Source organism: Mercenaria mercenaria, chromosome 3 (genome assembly GCF_021730395.1).
Source record: "Mercenaria mercenaria strain notata chromosome 3, MADL_Memer_1, whole genome shotgun sequence".
Taxonomy (NCBI): Eukaryota; Metazoa; Mollusca; class Bivalvia; order Venerida; family Veneridae; genus Mercenaria; species Mercenaria mercenaria.
The window spans coordinates 13978041-13997657 of NC_069363.1; the positions used below are offsets into that span (position 1 = coordinate 13978041).

Consider the following 19617-nt stretch of genomic DNA (forward strand, 5'->3'; position numbering starts at 1 on the left):
AAAGTAAACATGGACTTCCTGAATGTTGTCGAAAAAACCATCTTTAGTTGGGTAATGCAGGAAGTTTTAAGCACTTACGTGGGCAAAACATTTAGGTTTAAATTAAACTATTTTTATCATCACATTGATTTTTAGCTCACCTGTCACAAAGTGACAAGGTGAGCTTTTGTGATCGCGCGGTGTCCGTCGTCCGTCCGTGCGTGCGTCCGTCCGTAAACTTTTGTTTGTGACCACTCTAGAGGTCACATTTTTCATGGGATCTTTATGAAAGTTGGTCAGAATGTTCATCTTGATGATATCTAGGTCAAATTCGAAACTGGGTCACGTGCCTTCAAAAACTAGGTCAGTAGATCTAAAAATAGAAAAACCTTGTCACCTCTCTAGAGGCCATATATTTCACAAGATCTTCATGAAAATTGGTCAGAATGTTCATCTTGATGATATCCAGGTCAGGTTTGAAACTGGGTCATGTGCCATCTAAAACTAGGTCACTATGTCAAATAATAGAAAAACCTTGTGACCTCTCTAAAGGCCATATTTTTCATGGGATCTGTATGAAAGTTGGTCTGAATGTTCATCTTGATGATATCTAGGTCAAGTTCGAAACTTGGTCACGTGCGGTCAAAAACTAGGTCAGTAGTTCAAAAAATAGAAAAACCTCGTGACCTCTCTAGAGGCCATATATTTCATGAGATCTTCATGAAGATTGGTTAGAATGTTCATCTTGATGATATCTAGGTCAAGTTCGAAAGTGGGTCACGTGTGGTCAAAAACTAGGTCAGTAGGTCAAATAATAGAAAAACCTTGTGACCTGTCTAGAGGCCATAATTTTCATGGGATCTGTATGAAAGTTGGTCTGAATGTTCATCTTGATGATCTGTAGGTCAAGTTCGAAAGTGGGTCACGTGCCGCCAAAAACTAGGTCAGTAGGTCAAATAATAGAAAAACATTGTGACCTCTCTGAAGGCCATATTTTTCATGGGATCTGTATGAAAATTGGTCTGGATGTTTATCTTGATGATATTAGGTCATGTTCGAAACAGGGTCATGTGCGGTCAAAAACTAGGTCAGTAGGTCTAAAAATAGAAAAACTTTGTCACCTCTCTAGAGGCCATATATTTCACAAGATCTCCATAAAAATTGGTCAGAATGTTCACCTTGATGATATCTAGGTCAAGTTTGAAACTGGGTCATGTGCCTTACAAAACTAGGTCAGTAGGTCAAATAATAAAAAAACCTTGTGACCTCTCTAGAGGCCATACTTTTCATGGGATCTGTATGAAAGTTGGTCTGAATGTTCATCTTGATAATATCTAGGTCAAATTTGAAACTGGGTCAACTGCGGTCAAAAACTAGGTCAGTAGGTCTAAAATTATTAAAATCTTTTGACCTCTCTAGAGGCCATATTTTTCAGTGGATCTTCATGAAAATTGACCTGAATTTTCACCTTGATGATATCTAGATAAAGTTCAAGACAGGGTCACGTACCTTCGAAAACTAGGTCAATAGATGAAATAATAGAAAAACCTTGTGACCTCTCTAGAGACCATATTTTTCAATGGATCTTCATGAAAATTGGTCAGAATTTTTAATCTTGATAATATCTAGGTCAAGTATAAAACTGGGTCACATGAGCTCAAAAACTAGGTAACTATGTCAAATAATAGAAAAAACGACGTCATACTCAAAACTGGGTCATGTGGGAAGAGGTGAGCGATTCAGGACCATCATGGTCCTCTTGTTTTATTTTGTAATGCAAATATTCATCAGTATTTTAATGGGGAATAAAACTGAGCTATCTCCCATATTTTTTAACAAATGCTGCTAAAAATGTGATACAATTTTTTTACGTTTAGTTAAATTCCCTCTATAAATATATAATTTATACCTTAATATATGAACTTTCTTTTGTTTTGTTTTGTTGAGTTTAACATCACACTGACACAATATTATAGGTCATATGGTGACTTTCCAGCTTCTGATGGTCAAGGAAGTCCCCAGGTGCCTCTGCTTGCATTATCTTGTCACAGTGGACACCTGGGTAAAACCATCAATCTTCCATAAGCCGGCTGGATGGCTTCCTTGCATGAAGAATTAAATGCCTCAAGTGAGGCTTGAACACACATCAGTGAGAGACAGGTGATTTGAAGTCAGGGATCTTTACCATTCGGCCATAGAGGTCCCCTTAACGTGTATTATGTAAAACATACGTATTTGCATGCACATGCAAAAGCTACTTCTTATGCACATCAAGACTATTATTAGAGTAGAAAAAAACGACATTGACAAATTTTAAAGGATGTTCATTGTGGTTTAAGTTATCTAAAACTGATAATGATTTACCTGTATTTATTGACATTCAATTATCAGTGTTTGGCTGTGAGATGATATATGTGTCAGTATGTCTATTTTAGGTTATCTTTGAATAAGAATAGCCTGGTTTATAAAACAAGCTAGTGTATTTGTGATATGCTTCCTCATTAATGTTTGTATTGTCATTCTTATTCAAAATGGAAGTCATAATGTGAAAGACAAAAGAAGGTAAAAAATTATACAGTGCTCAAATCTCTTCATCAGTTTTTCTTTAACTGAATTTATAAGTTAAAATTACATAGAATAATGTCTTTAACTGAATTTACATGTTAAAATTACATAGAATAATGCCTTTAACTGAATTTATATGTTACATTTACATAGAATAATGTCTTTAACTGAGTTTATATGCTAAAATTACATAGAATATTGTCTTTCAGTGGTTCAAAAACCCTGTCTAGTTTTATTTTGTTGTTGAAGCCTTTTGTTATGGATTATGTTTATGTATTTTGATATCCTTTAGCCTGCTGGTGGCAAGTGATTCTGCCTTTGCGACCAGTGCAGACCAAGATCAACCTGCACATCCGTGCAGTCTGATCATGGTCTGCACTGTTTGCTAATTTTCAGTGAACACCCCCTCAAATAATAAAAGGTATTGCCCAAAATGAACGATGGACCAGTCCATTTTAGAAATTTAGCTGGGTAAAGGTTATAAACAAAGAAATATTTCAGATATCTCAAAGCATTTGCAAAACAGTTGGAATATCTGAGGCTGAGGCTTGGTGTCAGTCATTATACCTCTGTTGTCATTTCTCGATATGATGGTGGAGCTCAATACAGTGAACTCCTGTATCAGTAAAACACTCCCAGACAGTGATACATCAATCTAATGTCTCATGAATATTTCCAAATCACTGACAGATCAGTATTTACTGAAGTCACAGCATTTAAAAGAGTTCTGTGAGAGATAACAGATCAGTGTGTATGTTGTCACAGTTTCCTTTTTAGGAGCTCACTGCTGCAGACTGATATCTCTTGTGAAATGTGGTGTTGAAAGCAGAAAAGGAAGAGCTTAGAGCTGTGAAGTCAGCCTTGCACTCTAGGCTTAGTAGACAGAACTGAGATGTCGGGCTTACACTCAAGGCTTAGTAGACAGAACTGAGATGTCGGGCTTACACTCTAGGCTTAGTAGATAGAACTGAGATGTCGGGCTTACACTGTAGGCTTAGTAGATAGAACTGAGATGTCAGGCTTGAACTCTAGGCCTATTAGATAGAACTGAGATGTCGGGCTTGCACTCTAGGCTTAGTAGATAGAACTGAGATGTTGGGCTTGCACTCTAGGCTTAGTAGATAGAACTGAGATGTCGGGCTTGCACTCTAGGCTTAGTAGATAGAACTGAGATGTCGGGCTTGCACTCTAGGCTTAGTAGATAGAACTGAGATGTCGGGCTTGCACTCTAGGCTTAGTAGACAGAACTGAGATGTCAGGCTTACACTGTAGGCTTAGTAGATAGAACTGAGATGTCAGGCTTGCACTCTAGGCCTATAAGATAGAACTAAGATGTCATGCTTACACTCTAGGCCTATTAGATAGAACTAAGATGTCAGGCTTATACTCTAGATAGAACTGAGATGTCAGGCTTACACTCTAGGCTTAGTAGATAGAACTGAGATGTCAGGCTTACACACTAGGTTTAGTAGATAGAACTAAGATGTCAGGCTTATACTCTAAGCCTATTAGATAGAACTGAGATGTTAGGCTCACTCTCTAGGCCTATTAGATAGAACTAAGCTGTCAGGCTTACACTCTAGATAGAACTGAGATGTCAGACTTACACTCTGGGCCTATTAGATAGAACTGAGATGTCAGGCTTACACTCTGGGCCTATTAGATAGAACTGAGATGTCAGGCTTACACTCTAGGCCAATTAGATGGAACTGAGCTGTCAGGTTGCACTCTAGGCTTAGTAAATTGAACTGAGATGTCAGGCTTGCACACTAGGCTTAGAAGTTAGAACTGAGCTCTAGGCTTAGTAGATAGGTCACATTTAGCAATTTCGAAAGGTTGTACTATTGTAATAGTGTTTAGCAGTTTCCAAAGGTTGTGCATTGTAATAGTGTTTACCAGTTTCCAAAGGTTGTGCTATTGTAATACTGTTTAGCAGTTTCCAAAGATTGTGCCATTGTAATAATGTTTACCAGTTTCCAAAGGTTGTTCTATTATAATACTGTTTACCAGTTTCCAAAGGTTGTGCCATTGTGATAGTGTTTACCAGTTTCCAAAGGTTGTACTATTGTAATACTATTTACCAGTTTCCAAAGATTGTGCCATTGTAATAGTGTTTACCAGTTTCCAAAGGTTGTACTATTGTAATACTGTTTAGCAGTTTCCAAAGATTGTGCCATTGTAATAATGTTTACCAGTTTCCAAAGGTTGCGCCATTGTAATAGTGTTTACCAGTTTCCAAAGGTTATTCTATTGTAATACTGTTTACCAGTTTCCAAAGGTTGTGCCATTGTAATAGTGTTTACCAGTTTCCAAAGGTTGTGCTATTGTAATACTGTTTAGCAGTTTCCAAAGATTGTGCCATTGTAATAATGTTTACCAGTTTCCAAAGGTTGTTCTAATATAATACTGTTTACCAGTTTCCAAAGGTTGTGCCATTGTGATAGTGTTTACCAGTTTTCAAAGGTTGTTCTATTATAATACTGTTTACCAGTTTCAAAAGGTTGTGCAGTTGTAATAGCGTTTACCAGTTTCCAAAGGTTGTACTGTTGCAATACTGTTTAGCAGTTTCCAAAGATTGTGCCATTGTGATAATGTTTACCAGTTTCCAAAGGTTGTTCTATTATAATACTGTTTAGCACTTTCCAAAGGTTGTGCCATTTTAATAGTGTTTACCAGTTTCCAAAGGTTGTGCCATTGTAATAGTGTTTACCAGTTTCCAAAAGTTATGCCATTGTTTATGCCATTGTAATAGTGTTTACCAGTTTCCAAAGATTATGCCATTGTAATAGTGTTTACCAGTTTCCAAAGATTGTGCCATTGTAATACTGTTTAGCAGTTTCCAAAGGTTGTACTATTATAATACTGTTAAGCACTTTCCAAACGTTGTGCCATTGTAAAAGTTAAGGTTGTGCCATTATAGTTTCTTTTCCAAAAGTTTTGCAATTGTTAAAGATGATTATGCTTGAAAGCAATGTGAAGGAAATCTAAAGGATTTTGTAATTTCATGATAAACCTTGGTCAGTGGTGCTTTTTAGGCATAGGGATGTTTCAGTGCTAAATCGCCTTTCACTCAGGCTTCAATGGTAGAGCATCATGCTGTTCTATTCCTTGTCTATTGTTGGGATCACTCAAAATTTTGGATCAGTGTTTGATTTTGTAATTTCATGATAAACCTTGGTCAGTGGTGCTTTTTAGGCATAGGGATGTTTCAGTGCTAAATCGCCTTTCACTCAGGCTTCAATGGTAGAGCATCATGCTGTTCTATTCCTTGCCTATTGTTGGGATCACTCAAAATTTTGGATCAGTGTTTTACTGTATTCAAATTAAGCTTAGGGAAAGTGGTAGTCTGTGAGGGTTGGAAATGTGATTAGTGTTGCAGTGATCAGATTTGCATAAATTATGCAAATTAAATTACAAGTTACTCAGTTGTGATAGAGCTAGTATGGCTATCATCAGTTTCATTGATTAACCAGCAATTTTCTTGTTTAAATTAAGTGCTAACAATTTAAATCATGCTTGTATGGACTTGTCAAAATTTCTTTATTTATGAGATATTGAGTATCATTTTGAATTGTATGGTTACATGCCAATCAGAAAATGATTAATATTTATGTCGAGATCAAAGACAAAAAGCAAGATTAAACAAATTTATTGCAAAGGTATAGTTTGATCAAACAAAGCACTCTCCAGTGGTAATAAAAAGTTAATGCTTAAGATTCACATATGTGCCACCCAAAATTTTTAGGGGGAAAGCTATATGGCACTTCGATATGCCTTTGTCCATCAGGATGTCCATCCCTCCTTTCTTCGAAATTTGTGTCATGCTATCTCAAAAAGTATTTGTCCTAGAGTCATCAAACCTCAAAGGATTGATATTCAGCATGTGAAGATGTGCACCTGGGGTTTTGTCTGAGATATCACACAGTAAAACCAGAGACTTAGTAAAAAATATGCATAAAATGGGCCTAAGTTTGTTTCGCATGCACTTTTAAAAAGTATATTTGACCAAGGATAATTAAACATAATTTGCAGGAATATTATTCAGAATGTGAAGTTGTGCACCTGGGATTTTGTAGGAGATATTGCTCTGCCAGAACAGAGTTATGGCCCTTATGTTGTGTTTTGTGATAATGTGTTGTAGTATCCTTACCCTCTCCCCACATAGACTGCAATGCCCGGCCAATGTTCAGTAAGTCTTGTCAGCAAGTATCAAATGACCATACAGTGACAGAAATATAGTAGGTGCTTCAGTGTTCTGTAGACACTCATCTGCATGTAGTTAATTTCAAAGTAACAGTATTTTCTGTGTCTAAAGAGTTCTTGAATACAGTATATTTTCTTTATATGTCACCGATGTTGAAGACCTGGGAGGCATATAGTGTTTTAATCTGTCTGTTCATCTGTACATTACACTGCTTGTGTACATAACTCCTAATGGCTTCATCCAGTTCAAATGAAACTTGATATACAATCATAATAACATGAAATGGACATGTGCATATTATCAGGACTTGCATGATCAGATATTGTTTTTAGCTCACCCGGAACCTTTGGTTCACATCAGCTATCAGTATAGGTGGGTGTCCATCATCCATCTACAAGATACATTCTCGGCTCTGTACTTAACAGAGAGGAGTAGAAGAAGAAGATAATCATTTTAATTATTGTTGTTAGATGATGATGATGATGATGATGATGATAACGACCACCCACGACGAAACCGTAAATGCAGAGTCTGAAACTAAGTTTATCATGAAAAATGTTTTATAAACATGCAACGGAAGTGTGAAGTTGTGCATTAAAAGACAAAAAAAAAACAAACTCCCAACAAATAATTGGTGAACAAAAATGCATTTACATTGGCGAATTAGCAGAACTTTCATAAACTTTTTTAATATCATTTTACTAATTTCAATTTACCTGCTGAAGTTAAAGTAATTCCCAATATCATTTATTTTCTGACTTGGAGAAGGAAAGACTTAAAAATAAATAAATAAATAAATAAATAAATAAATAAATAAATAAATCAATAAATAAATAAAAACTAACAAATTAAAATGACGTTGTGTAAGTCAGTTACTTACCTCATAGATAGGTGTTCATGAAATGAAAATACCCGCGCTCGTGCGGTAACACCTCGAGCGCTACGTGCGCTCGGTGTCACGATTCGCACGAGCGCTGGTATTTTCATTTCATGAACACCTCCTACTCGGTTAGTAACCTACACATACACAATTTGCATGAACTTCTCTTCTTACACTACTGGTCTCAGTTAATCTAAACTTGGTCTGTAAATCAAAAGTAATTTGCTATGACCGGTATATAATATTTTTGTGGCAATTCGGCACTCCTGATTTACTCTGTTGTCAAGCATTTTCAGGGGGCATTTGTCTTGCAATGTTAATGTCATTATTGTTTTCAAAGAAATTAAAGTTACTACATAACATGACACTTAAAAAATCTTTATGCTGCCTCATTTCTTGCTTTGACCTATCAAAATCATGTTTATACTAGGTACTTGATCTTAACAAATTCAGTTAAGAAGCTACAGAGAAAGTTTCTTAAAGTTAATTGAATTACTAATGTTGTCTCAATTTTCTGTTGTGTACCTTAGGGCCGTGATTGTTCTCTTATGAAATTACAGAACTTTAAATAAATGTGAGAACTAGAATAAAGACAACATTGTTATGGTATGAGGACATACCTTACTTGTTAGTAAATTGAGAAAATTGTCATGATTGGAGTAAATGCATAGAATTCTGGTTAGAAAATTGCAGAAAATTGATACTCATTTTTATTTAACTGTTGCACCCGGCCGCTTAGCTCAGTAGGTAGAGCGTCGGTCTACAGATCGCGGGGTCGTGAGTTCGATCCTCGGGCGGGGCATATGGTCTCTGTGACGATTTGATAAACGACATTGTGTCTGAAATCATTAGTCCTCCACCTCTGATTCATGTGAGGAAGTTGGCAGTTACTTGCAGAGAACAGGTTTGTACTGGTACAGAATCCAGGAACACTGGTTAGGTTAACTGCCCGCCGTTACATGACTGAAATACTGTTGAAAAACGGCGTTAAACCCAAAACAAACAACCAAACAAAATTTAACTGTTGCAAAGAAAATCCATTCCTTAGGCCCGCTTGTTGAGGTTGCAAGTTGAAACTTAAGTACAGCATGTCAGCTTTTAATCTACAAAAAAATATTTTAGCTCTGGATAAACAGAAATCCCACAGGGGTCCGTAACGGACCAAGGGTACATTGATAATTTTGGAACTTCATCAAATCGCTCAAAATGTCATTTTTGATGTTGTCTGAGAGTGTCAGTGTATGCCTCAGATGTAAGATATAACCATATTTGAGAACTGCAGACCTAGACATTTCAGAAATATTTTCAAAATAAGTTTCGTGTAATAAATGTTGTTTCTACGGAAGTGTGAAAGGGCCATCAGACGCGAATACGTTTTAGTACGTTAAGGCTGCGGAAAGGATATAAATATATATATTATTTTTTTTCGTTTCAGGTACCAAGAGAGGCAAATCTAGACAGACTCAGCAGAGACAATCAATCAAGTTACAGTTCTTTGTCAAAGGGAGACTGGGAGGAAACAGCAATAAATATACAGATGGAATTGCTTCCCTTGGAATATAAATATCATGTGGAAAATCACCCAGTTCAAACTACCAAATTGATATTCTTATTTGCTTAGTTCATTTTCTTATAGTTAATTATTCAGGGTACTAGTATATTCTTTTTTTAATTGAATATAAACATATAGTTAAGCTTTCAAGCAGTAGTTTTTTTAACAGTTGTGATATTTTTACAATTTTACACAATTTGTGCCTAATTAATATACTCGGACAACGATGTCATCAACTCCCACAACAAACCATTGCCCACATCCAAATTCTGCCCCATCATACAGAAACCCAAACATCAATATGAGAAACATTCCAGAGAGAGTTAAGCGAGATGTTGTAGAAGCAACGATACCCAGGGTAATGAGTACGTCTGCACTTAGAATTCCTAAACAACGGAACTCCTTCTGGCAGAGGTATTGCATGTGGTGAGAAACGTATTGTCATTTTTGTTCATTTAAGTATAAGCAGGCTTTCAGTGAGAAATTTAAGGTTTAATATATATATATTTTTAGTTTGACTATACAAAGAAAATGTAGAGCTATTAGACTCACCTATTCATTGGCGTCGGCATCTCAATTTGGTTCTGTTTTTGTAAGTCAGCTTGTATTTCAGAAACCACTTGTGGGAATGGATTGAAACTTCGAACACTTATTCACTATGATAAACTGACTTACACTGCGCAGGATCCATAACTAGTTTGCTTTTTAGCTCACCTGAGCAGGAAGTGCTCAAAGGTGAGCTTTTGTGATCGCCCTGTGTCCGTCGTCCATCCATCCATCATCCATCCGTCATCAACAATTTGACTATTAACACTCTAGAGGTCTCATTTTTGGCCCAATCTTAATGAAACTTGGTCAGAATGTTACCCTCACTAAAATCTTGGATGATTTGATATTGGGTCATCTGGGGTCAAAAACTAGGTCACCAGGTCAAATCAAAGGAAAAGCTTGTTAACAGTCTAGAGGTCACAATTTTGGCCTGATCTTAATGAAACTTGGTCAGAGTGTTATCCTCAATAAAGTCTTGGACGAGTTTGATATTGGGTCATCTGGGGTCAAAAACTAGGTCACCAGGTCAAATCAAAGGAAAAGCTTGTTAACACTGTAGAGGCCACATTTATAACCGTATCTTCATGAAACATGATCAGAATGTTAATCTTGATGATCTTAAGGTCCACTTTGAATCTGGGTCATGTTGGGTCAAAAACTAGGTCACTGGGTCAAATCAAAGGAAAAGCTAGTTAACACTTTAGAGGCCACATTTATAACCATATCTGAATGAAACTTGGTCAGAATGTTAATCTTGATGATCTATAGGTCAAATTCAAATCCGTGTCAGGTGGGTATAAAAACTAGGTCACTAGATCAAATCAAAGGAAAAGCTTATTAACACTCTAGAGGCTACATTTATGGCTGTATCTTAATGAAACTGAGCCAGAATGTTAAACCTGAGGATCTATATGTCAAGTCAAATCTGGGTCAGGTGGGGTCAAAAACTAGGTCATCATGTCAAATCAAAGGAAAAGCTTGTTAACACTCTAGAGGCCACATTTATGACTGTATCTTCATGAAACTTAGAATGTTAAAGCCCCAACTTTTACTACCCTGGCAGTAAGTTTTGTAGGAGGAGCCTATCAAATAACAACGCTACTCTAGGCTGTCTGTTAGCTAAAAATAGCTCACTTTAAATGATTCACAGGCAAATGTAAACAATGGTCAGTTGAAGGAGAAATTTGAACTAGTTTGCATGTTTTGATGGTTAAAAACTATTATTATCCATATTGTGCATCCATATCAGTATCAATCCTATGAAAAATTGAGTCAAGACTATCATTCCTGATTTTTAATCTTGTTTATGTAAATTTAACAATGAAACTCAAAATCAAACATTCATTTAACTAAAATTCTGTCATTGCTGGCTTGTCCATTAATTGAGATGACCTAGCAATAAATGTAGAAATGATAAACTATTTAGTCTGGGATGCAGAACAATACACACAAATTAGCAAGTGCTGCTGTGATAAGGACTAATAAAAATGATAAGCTATTTGAAATAATATTTATCACTGTATGTCTGTAATTAGTAGTTCCCTATTTCTTTAGAACATTTTTTATGATATGACATATAAAAATATAACTGTAGAAATGACTATGATATTCTATTTGGTTTAAAAATTCAAAATTACTTTCTGGAGAAGTTTTGCAATGCACTCTAGCTAGGTGTTAATTCCATTGATACATGATGATCAGGTTTGTTGATAAAATTAACCACATGGGAATTGTTTACATTCTCTTTTCCTCTAGGGTTCATGACCTCATTAGCTCCTCCCGGCAAATTCAAATTTTTGGCAGTTAGGTTTAAATAATTTTTTGAAACTATACTTCAGCATTTTTTGTTTTAAAAAATAAAAACACCAATTGATAAAGAATTTCAATGTGTATTTATGCAATTTTTCATAACATTTTATTCAGTGGTTTATTTAAAATTTTGAAAAAGGGCTCTCTGATGTGAAACATGCATAATTTATATAAAAACCTGCCCCGGCACCATCTTGTGGCTTTTATATGGCAGTTGGGGGTTTAAACTTGATGATCTTTAGGTCAAGTTCGAATCTTGGTCATGTCAGGTCAAAAACTAGGTTACTGGGTCAAATCAAAGGAAAAGCTAGTTAACACTTTTGAGGCCTCATTTATGCCATATCTTAACCTTTACCCTGCTAAATTTCTAAAATGGACTGGTCCATCATTCAATTTGTGAAATACCATTTATTATTCAAAGGGATGTTACTGAAAATTTACTGACTGAATAGCGAACAGTGCAGACCATGATAAGCCTGCACGGATGTGTAGGCTGATATTGGTCTGCACTGGTCGCAGAGGCAAGATCAGTTGCCGCCAGCAGGCTAAAGGTTAATGAAACTTGGTCAGAATGTTGATATTGATGATCTTTAGGTCAATAGGTCAGGAGAATGATACAGGGCCTTCATGGCCCTCTTGTTTACAAAATTATGCCCCTTTTTCGACTTAGCAATTTTTGTTTAAGATTTTGTATGTAAGCTGGTATCTCAGTACCCACAAATGGGAATGGATTGAAACTTCACACACTTGTTCACGGTGATGACTTGACATGCAGTGCACATGTTCCATAATTCTACTTTGCATTTTACAAAGTTATTGTACCCCGCTACAGCAAAGTTTTAAGGGGGGCGGTATACTGGATTCAGGTTGTCTGTTTGTCCATCTGTCTGTCCATAGACACAGACTTGTGTGCACCATCTCTCCTTATCCCCTTGATATAATTTAATGAAACTTCACACAAGTGATCAGTAACAACAGTAGTTGTGCATGGGGCATGTTAGGTTCTTTTAGAAAGAAAAATTGCAGAGGTACGGGACTTTGTTTTTTGTTACTATACTGTATGCATAGACACAATCTTGTGCGCACCATCTCTCCTCATTCCCTTGACACAGTTTAATGAAACTTCACACAAGTGATCAGTAACAACAGTAGTTGTGCATGGGGCATGTTAGGTTCTTTCAACAACAAATTGCAGAGTTATGGGACTTTGTTTCTTGTTAACATACTGTGTACTTACAGTCTGCATATGCAATCTTGTGCGCGCCTAATCTTCCGAACCCTTGCACACAATTTAATGAAACTTCACACAAGTGATCAGTACCAACCCTAGTTGTGCATGGTGCATGTTACGTTCTTTAAGATAAATATTCTGCATAGAGGGCTTGGCGCAAAACTATTGTATCTTGTTCTTTATTTATATACAAGTTATGGGACTTTTTTTTGTTACAATACTGTATACATGCAGTCTGTATACATACAGTCCACATAATTATGCAATCTTGTGTGCGTCATATTGCAGTGTACTGTGTCAGTGCATGCGGGGGGGTACATTCATCATACATGTACTTTCAGCCATATAGAGTTTTCATTTATGCTTTGATTTAATACAAACTTGCACAGAATGATTATCTTGATGCCCTCTAGGCCTGAATCGAAACTGGATCATGTTGGGTCAAAAACTAGGTCATCAAGTCAAATCAAAGGAAAAGCTTGTTAACAATCTAGAGGCCACATTTATGACCCTATCTTCATGAAACTTGGTCAGAATGTTTACCTTGATGATTCCTAGGCTGTATTGGAAACTGGGTCATATGGGGTCAAAAACTAGGTCACCCGGTCAAATCAAAGGAAAAGCTTGTTTACAGTCTTGTTCATTTGATGTGTATGAAACTTGGTCAGAATGTTGTTCTACATGAAATATCGGATGAATTTTTATCTGGGTCATGTGGGGTCAAAAACTAGGTCACTAGGTCAGATCAAAGAATAAGCTTGATTACACTCTAGGGGCCACATGTTTTATTCTATCTTCATAAAACTTGGTCAGAATGTTTATCATGGTGTCTTGGATGATTTTAAGTCTTGGTCACGTGGGATCAAAAGCTAGGTCATTCGGTCAAATCAAAAGAAAAGCTTGTATACACTCTAAAGGCCACTTTTTTGTTCCAATATTCCCGAAACTTTGTCAGAATGTTTTTTTTTTTTTGAAATCTTGGACAATTACGAATATTGGTCATGTGGGGTCAAAAAATAGGTCACTAGGTCAAATCAAAGAAAATACTTGTTTACACTCAAGGGGCCACATTTTTGGTCAAATCTTAATGAAAATTGGTCAGAATATTTGTCTTCATGAAATCACTAGGTCGAACATGTTTAAACTGTTACGGTATGTTACTCAGGTGAGCGACTTAGGGCCATCTTTGCCCTCTTGTTACAAAATTATGCACCTTTTAAGCTTGTCTGATTTTTGAAAAATATCTGCAAGGTATTGTTGTCACTTGAACGTCAGCATTGGTTAAACTTTTTGTTTAGGTCCGCCTTTTCTCAAAAACTATTAGAGCTACAGCTTTGAAACTTTGCACACTTGTTTATCATCATTAGATGACTGGGTAGGCCAAAAACCATATAAATTCTGATATGCATTTTGTCAAAATTATGGCCCTTTTTGTCCTTCGTCAGCTCTTGTTTTAAATGGAAATGTTAATGTATGTGAATTCTCACTTTCTGTTGGGAAAGTCTCCAATGAGGAGTTTCATTACTGTAAATCTGAAAGCCTGCTTGTAGTTTTCATTGTGTTGGTAATGTATTTTTACGTTTTTTATCTGTATTCTTTGTATTTTTATCTCACCTGAGCACTGCTAATGTGGGTTATTGTGATCGCTCAATGTCCAGCGTCCATTGTCTGTCATCTGTCGTCCGTCAACATTTGGCTTGTGTATGTGATAGAGGCTGACTTTTCAACAGTTACTGATCTTCATGAAATTTGGTCAGAATGATAACCTTGATTAAATCTAGGCCAAGTTCGAAAATGGGTCATCTGGGGTCAAAATCTAGGTCAAATCAAAAGAAAAACCTTGTGTGTGCGATAGAGGCTGTATTTTTCAAATGAGATTATGAAATTTGTCAGAATGATGACCTTGATGAAATCTAGGTCAAATTAGAATATGGGTCATCTGTGGTCCAAAACTAGGTCACTAGGTCAAATCAAAGAAAAACCTTTTGTATGCAATAGAGACTGTATTTTTCAATTGATCTTCATGAAATTTGGTCAGAATGATAGCCTTGATAAAGTTAAGGTCAAGTTTGAATATGGATCATCTGGGGTCAAAAACTAGGTCGCTAGGACAAATCAAAGAAAAATGTTTTGTATGCGATAGAGGCTGTATTTTTCAATTAAGGTTGATGAAATTTAGTCAGAATGATTGCCTTGATCAAATCTAGGTCAAATTCGAATGTAGGTCATCTTGGCTAAAAAACTAGGTCACTAGGTCAAAATAAAGAAAATGCTTGTTTACACTTAAGAGACCACATTTTTGGTCCAATCTTAATGAAAATTGGTCAGAATATTTGTTTCCATGAAATCACTAGGTCAAACATGTTTACACTTTTATGATGTGTTTCTCAGGTGAGCGACCTTGGCCCTCTTGTTAAGGGAAGTAACAGAAAATAGCTCAACAGAATGTTAAAGTTAAGTTTTGCTTCCCATTGATTTTATATCCTCTCTTATCTGCCATTGTCAATATTTCCGTTCCAATTAGAGTGTTAACAATGTCAAATAAAATAACATTGATTCACCAACCTACTACCATTCGGGCCTAGTTATGCCAAATGAAATAACATTTATTTACCAACCTACTACCAGCCTGGCCAAGTTATGTCTTATAAAATAACATTGATGCACTTACTACCAGCCTGGCATAGTTAAGCCAAAAAAATAAAATAATATTGATGCAACCAACCTACTACCAGCATGGCCTAGTTATGCCAAATAAAATAATATCGATTCGCCAACCTGGCCTATTTATGTCTTATCAAATAACCTACTACCAATTTCTTTCCAAGTTGTATGATATAAAATACCAGTAACCTTGATTCAATAACTTACTACCATTTAAGCTTAGTTATATCACATAAAATTACATTGATTCACTATTTCTTTCTACCATTTTGGTTTTGTTCTATCAAAAATAGTGGTAACATTGATTCAGTCCTGCCTAGTCATAGAACAGCCTTGATTTGTTGAGTTAATGTTATTTTTAGCTCACCTGAGCACAAAGTGCTCAAAAGGTGAGCTTTTGTGATCGCCCTGTGTCTGTCATCCGATGTCGGCGACGTCAACAGTTCGACTGTTAACACTCTAGAGGTCACAATTTTGACCCAATCTTAATGAAACTTGTTCAGCTTGTTACTCTCAAAAAAATCTTAGACGAGTTCGATATTGGGTCATCTGGGGTCAAAAACTAGGTCACCAGGTCAAATCAAAGGAAAAGCTTGTTAACACTCTAGAGGTCACAATTTTGGCCCAATCTTAATGAAACTTGGTCAGAATGTTACCCTTAATAAAATCTTGGATGAGTTCCATATTGGGTCATCTGGGGTCGAAAACTAGGTCACCAGGTCAGATCAAAGGAAAAGTTTGTTAACACTCTAGAGGTTACAGTTTTGCCCAATCTTAATGAAAGTTGGTCAGAATGTTATCCTCAATAAAATCTTGGACAAGTTCGATTATCTTGGGACAAAAACTAGCTCACCAGATCAAATCAAAGGAAAAGCTTCTTAACACTGTAGAGACCACATTTTTGACTGTATCTTCATGAAACTTGGTCAGAATGTTAATCTTGATAATCTCAAGGTCAAGTTTGAATCTGGTTCATGTAGGATCAAAAACTAGGTCACCAGGTCAAATCAAAGGAAAAGCTTGTTAACACTGTAGAGGCCACATTTATGACTATATCTTCATGAATCTTAGTCAGAATGTTAATCTTGATGATCTTTAGGTCAAGTTCGAATCTGGGTCATGTGGGGTCAAAAACTAGGTTACCGGGTCAAATCAAAGGAAAACCTAGTTAACACTTTAGAGGCCACATTTATATCCATTTCTTAATGAAACTTGGTCAGATTGTTAATATTGTTGATCTTTAGGTCAATAGGTCAGGTGAGCGATACAGGGCCTTCATGGCCCTCTTGTTGCAAACCTTCATTCTATAACTTTACTCTTGCCTGGTCAGGTTATACAATTGACCAGTAACATTTTTTCACTAACTTCCTATCAGTCTGGCTTGTGTCATATAAATAACCTTGATTCACTGACTGGCTAAGCTAGGGGATAGCATAACTCAATAGAAAGTTAAAAGTTATATTGCCTCATGGAATACCATGTATAATGACATGATGAAAAAAACAAAAGTAATAAAAAACAAAGATAGGAATAGGCAATGAAAGTGTCTGTGGTGTAGCATGGGTGATTTTGTTATATGCATATATATAGCCGTGTTGCTTTTTCGCTGTCACCGTAAGGGATAATCTGTCTTTCTTCTAAAAGCTAAGATGAAAGATAAAAGACTTTTCCATTATTGATCAACAGAAAGGGATGTATTTCTGGATCAATACAAAATATAAATGATGCTACTTTCCTTAGAGAGATTTCGTCTTGAAGTAATGTCTTAAATTGAGTCGAATTACGAACAAAATCCAACAAATTGCAAGATTTTCCATTGTTCCATGGCACTGAGGCATAGTGTCTTGTTTCCAAACTAAAAACTAAATTAGCTAATTGTTTAAGGTTAGGATAATTTGTCTTTTAGAATGTTCAAAGGTTTTTATTAGCTGTAGTTTTAATCTATTTTTGGTTAAATACATAATAATTTGAGGAATTATGTAATTATGTTCCCCAAAATAGAAGTTTACTACCTGCTGTTTTTGTTGAAATTATAGTAATTTTGAATAAAAAGTTTCATGCAATTGTTTTGGATGTTAGAGCATTTTATAAAATACTGACTGTTCAAAATTGATATGATATGAGTGTCCAAGTTAGGGAGCTTTTAGCCTTTTGAGTTGTTTGTTTTTGAAATTAGATAACTAGAGCTATCACTCTTTGATACAGGGACAGTAAATTGTTGGATTTATTAGCTCACCTGTCACAAAGTGACAAGGTGAGCTTTTATGACCGTGCGGTGTCCATCGTGCGTCCGTCCATCCGTAAACTTTTGCTTGTGACCCCTCTAGAGGTCACATTTTTCATGGGATCTTTATGAAAGTTGGTCTGAATGTTCATCTTGATGATATCTAGGTCAAGTTCGAAACTGGGTCACGTGCCGTCAAAAACTAGGTCAGTAGGTCTAAAAATAGAAAAACCTTGTGACCTCTCTAGAGGCCATATATTTCACGAGATCTTCATGAAAATTGGTCAGAGTGTTCACCTTGATGATATCTAGGTCAAGTTTGAAACTGGGTCACGTGCCATCAAAAACTAGGTCAGTAGGTCTAAAAAAAGAAAAACCTTGTGACCTCTCTAGAGGCCATATCTTTCACAAGATCTTCATGAAAATTGGTCAGAACATTCACCTTGATGATATCTAGGTCAAGTTCGAAAGTTCGAAACTGGGTCACGTGCCGTCAAAAACTAGGTCAATAGGTCAAATAATAGAAAAACCTTGTGACTTATCTAAAGGCCATATTTTTCATGGGATCTATATGAAATTTGGTCTGAATGTTCATCTTGATGATATATAGGAAAAGTTCGAAACTGGGACACGTGTGGTCAAAAACTAGGTCAGTAGGTCAAAAAATAGAAAAACCTTGTGACCTCTCTAGAGGCCATATATTTCATGAGATCTTCATGAAAATTCGTCAGAATGTTCACCTTGATGATATCTAGGTAAAGTTTGAAAGTTGATCACGTGCCTTCAAAAACTAGGTCAGTAGGTCAAATAATAGAAAAACCTTGTGACCTCTTTAGAGGCCATATTTTCCATGGGATCTGTATGAAAATTGGTCTGAATGTTCATCTTGATGATATCTAGGTCAAGTTCGAAAGTGGGTCACGTGCCATCAAAAACTAGGTCAGTAGGTCAAATAATAGAAAAACCTTGTGACCTCTCTAGAGGGCATATTTTTCATGGGATCTGTATGAAAGTTGGTCTGAATATTCATCTTGATGATATCTAGGTCAAGTTCGAAACTGGGTTACGTGCGGTCAAATACTAGGTCAGTAGGTCTAAAAATAGAAAAACCTTGGGACCTCTCTAGAGGCCATATTTTTCACGAGATCTGTATGAAAGTTTGTCTGAATGTTCATCTTGATGATATCTAGGTCAAGTTCGAAAGTGGGTCACGTGCCATCAAGAACTAGGTCAGTAGGTCAAATAATAGAAAAACCTTGTGACCTCTCTAAAGGCCATATTTTTCAGGGGATCTGTATGAACATTGGTCTGAATGTTTATCTTGATGATATCTAGGTCAAGTTCGAAACAGGGTCATGTGCGGTCAAAAACTAGGTCAGTAGGTCTAAATTTATTAAAATCTTTTGACCTCTCTTAGAGGCCATATTTTTCAATGGATCTTCATGAAAATTGATCTGAATGTTCACCTTGATGGTATCTAGTTCAGTTTCGAAACTGGGTCACGTGCGGTCAAAACTAGGCCAGTAGGTATAAAAATAGAAAAACCCTGTGACCTCTCTAGAGGCCATATTTTTCATGAAAATTAGTGAGAATGTTCACCTTGATGATATCTAGGTAAAGTTCAAAACAGGGTCACGTACCTTCGAAAACTAGGTCAATAGGTCAAATAATAGAAAAACCTTGTGACCTCTCTAGAGACCATATTTTTCAATGGATCTTCATGAAAATTGGTCAGAATTTTTATCATGATAATATCTAGGTCAAGTTCAAAACAGGGTCACATGAGCTCAAAAACTAGGTCACTATGTCAAATAATAGAAAAAACGACGTCATACTCAAAACTGTGTCATGTGGGAAGAGGTGAGCGATTCAGGACCATCATAGTCCTCTTGTGTAAATGTTTCAAGCAGTTAAAACGATACAGAGTGGACACAAAGTCAAGGTATTTAACCCTTGCCCT

At 36.2% G+C, this 19617-nt stretch overlaps 1 protein-coding gene across 17 annotated transcripts in view; it reads left to right on the forward strand.

The window, feature by feature from the left end:
• The window catches only part of LOC123525401 (cAMP-specific 3',5'-cyclic phosphodiesterase 4C-like), an 831602-nt gene that overhangs the window by 649873 nt on the left and 162112 nt on the right, over nucleotides 1-19617 (forward strand). For 6 of the 17 annotated variants that reach the window (XM_045304431.2, XM_045304433.2, XM_045304434.2 and 3 more), the window contains one exon: nucleotides 9064-9606. The exons of 10 other annotated variants lie outside the window; for them this stretch is intronic. In XM_045304431.2, the coding sequence (XP_045160366.2) occupies nucleotides 9407-9606 (200 nt within the window). In that variant the 5' untranslated portion in view covers nucleotides 9064-9406. The remainder of the gene's footprint in view (nucleotides 1-9063; nucleotides 9607-19617) is intronic. One more of the 17 variants, XM_045304438.2, reaches the window with a different exon arrangement.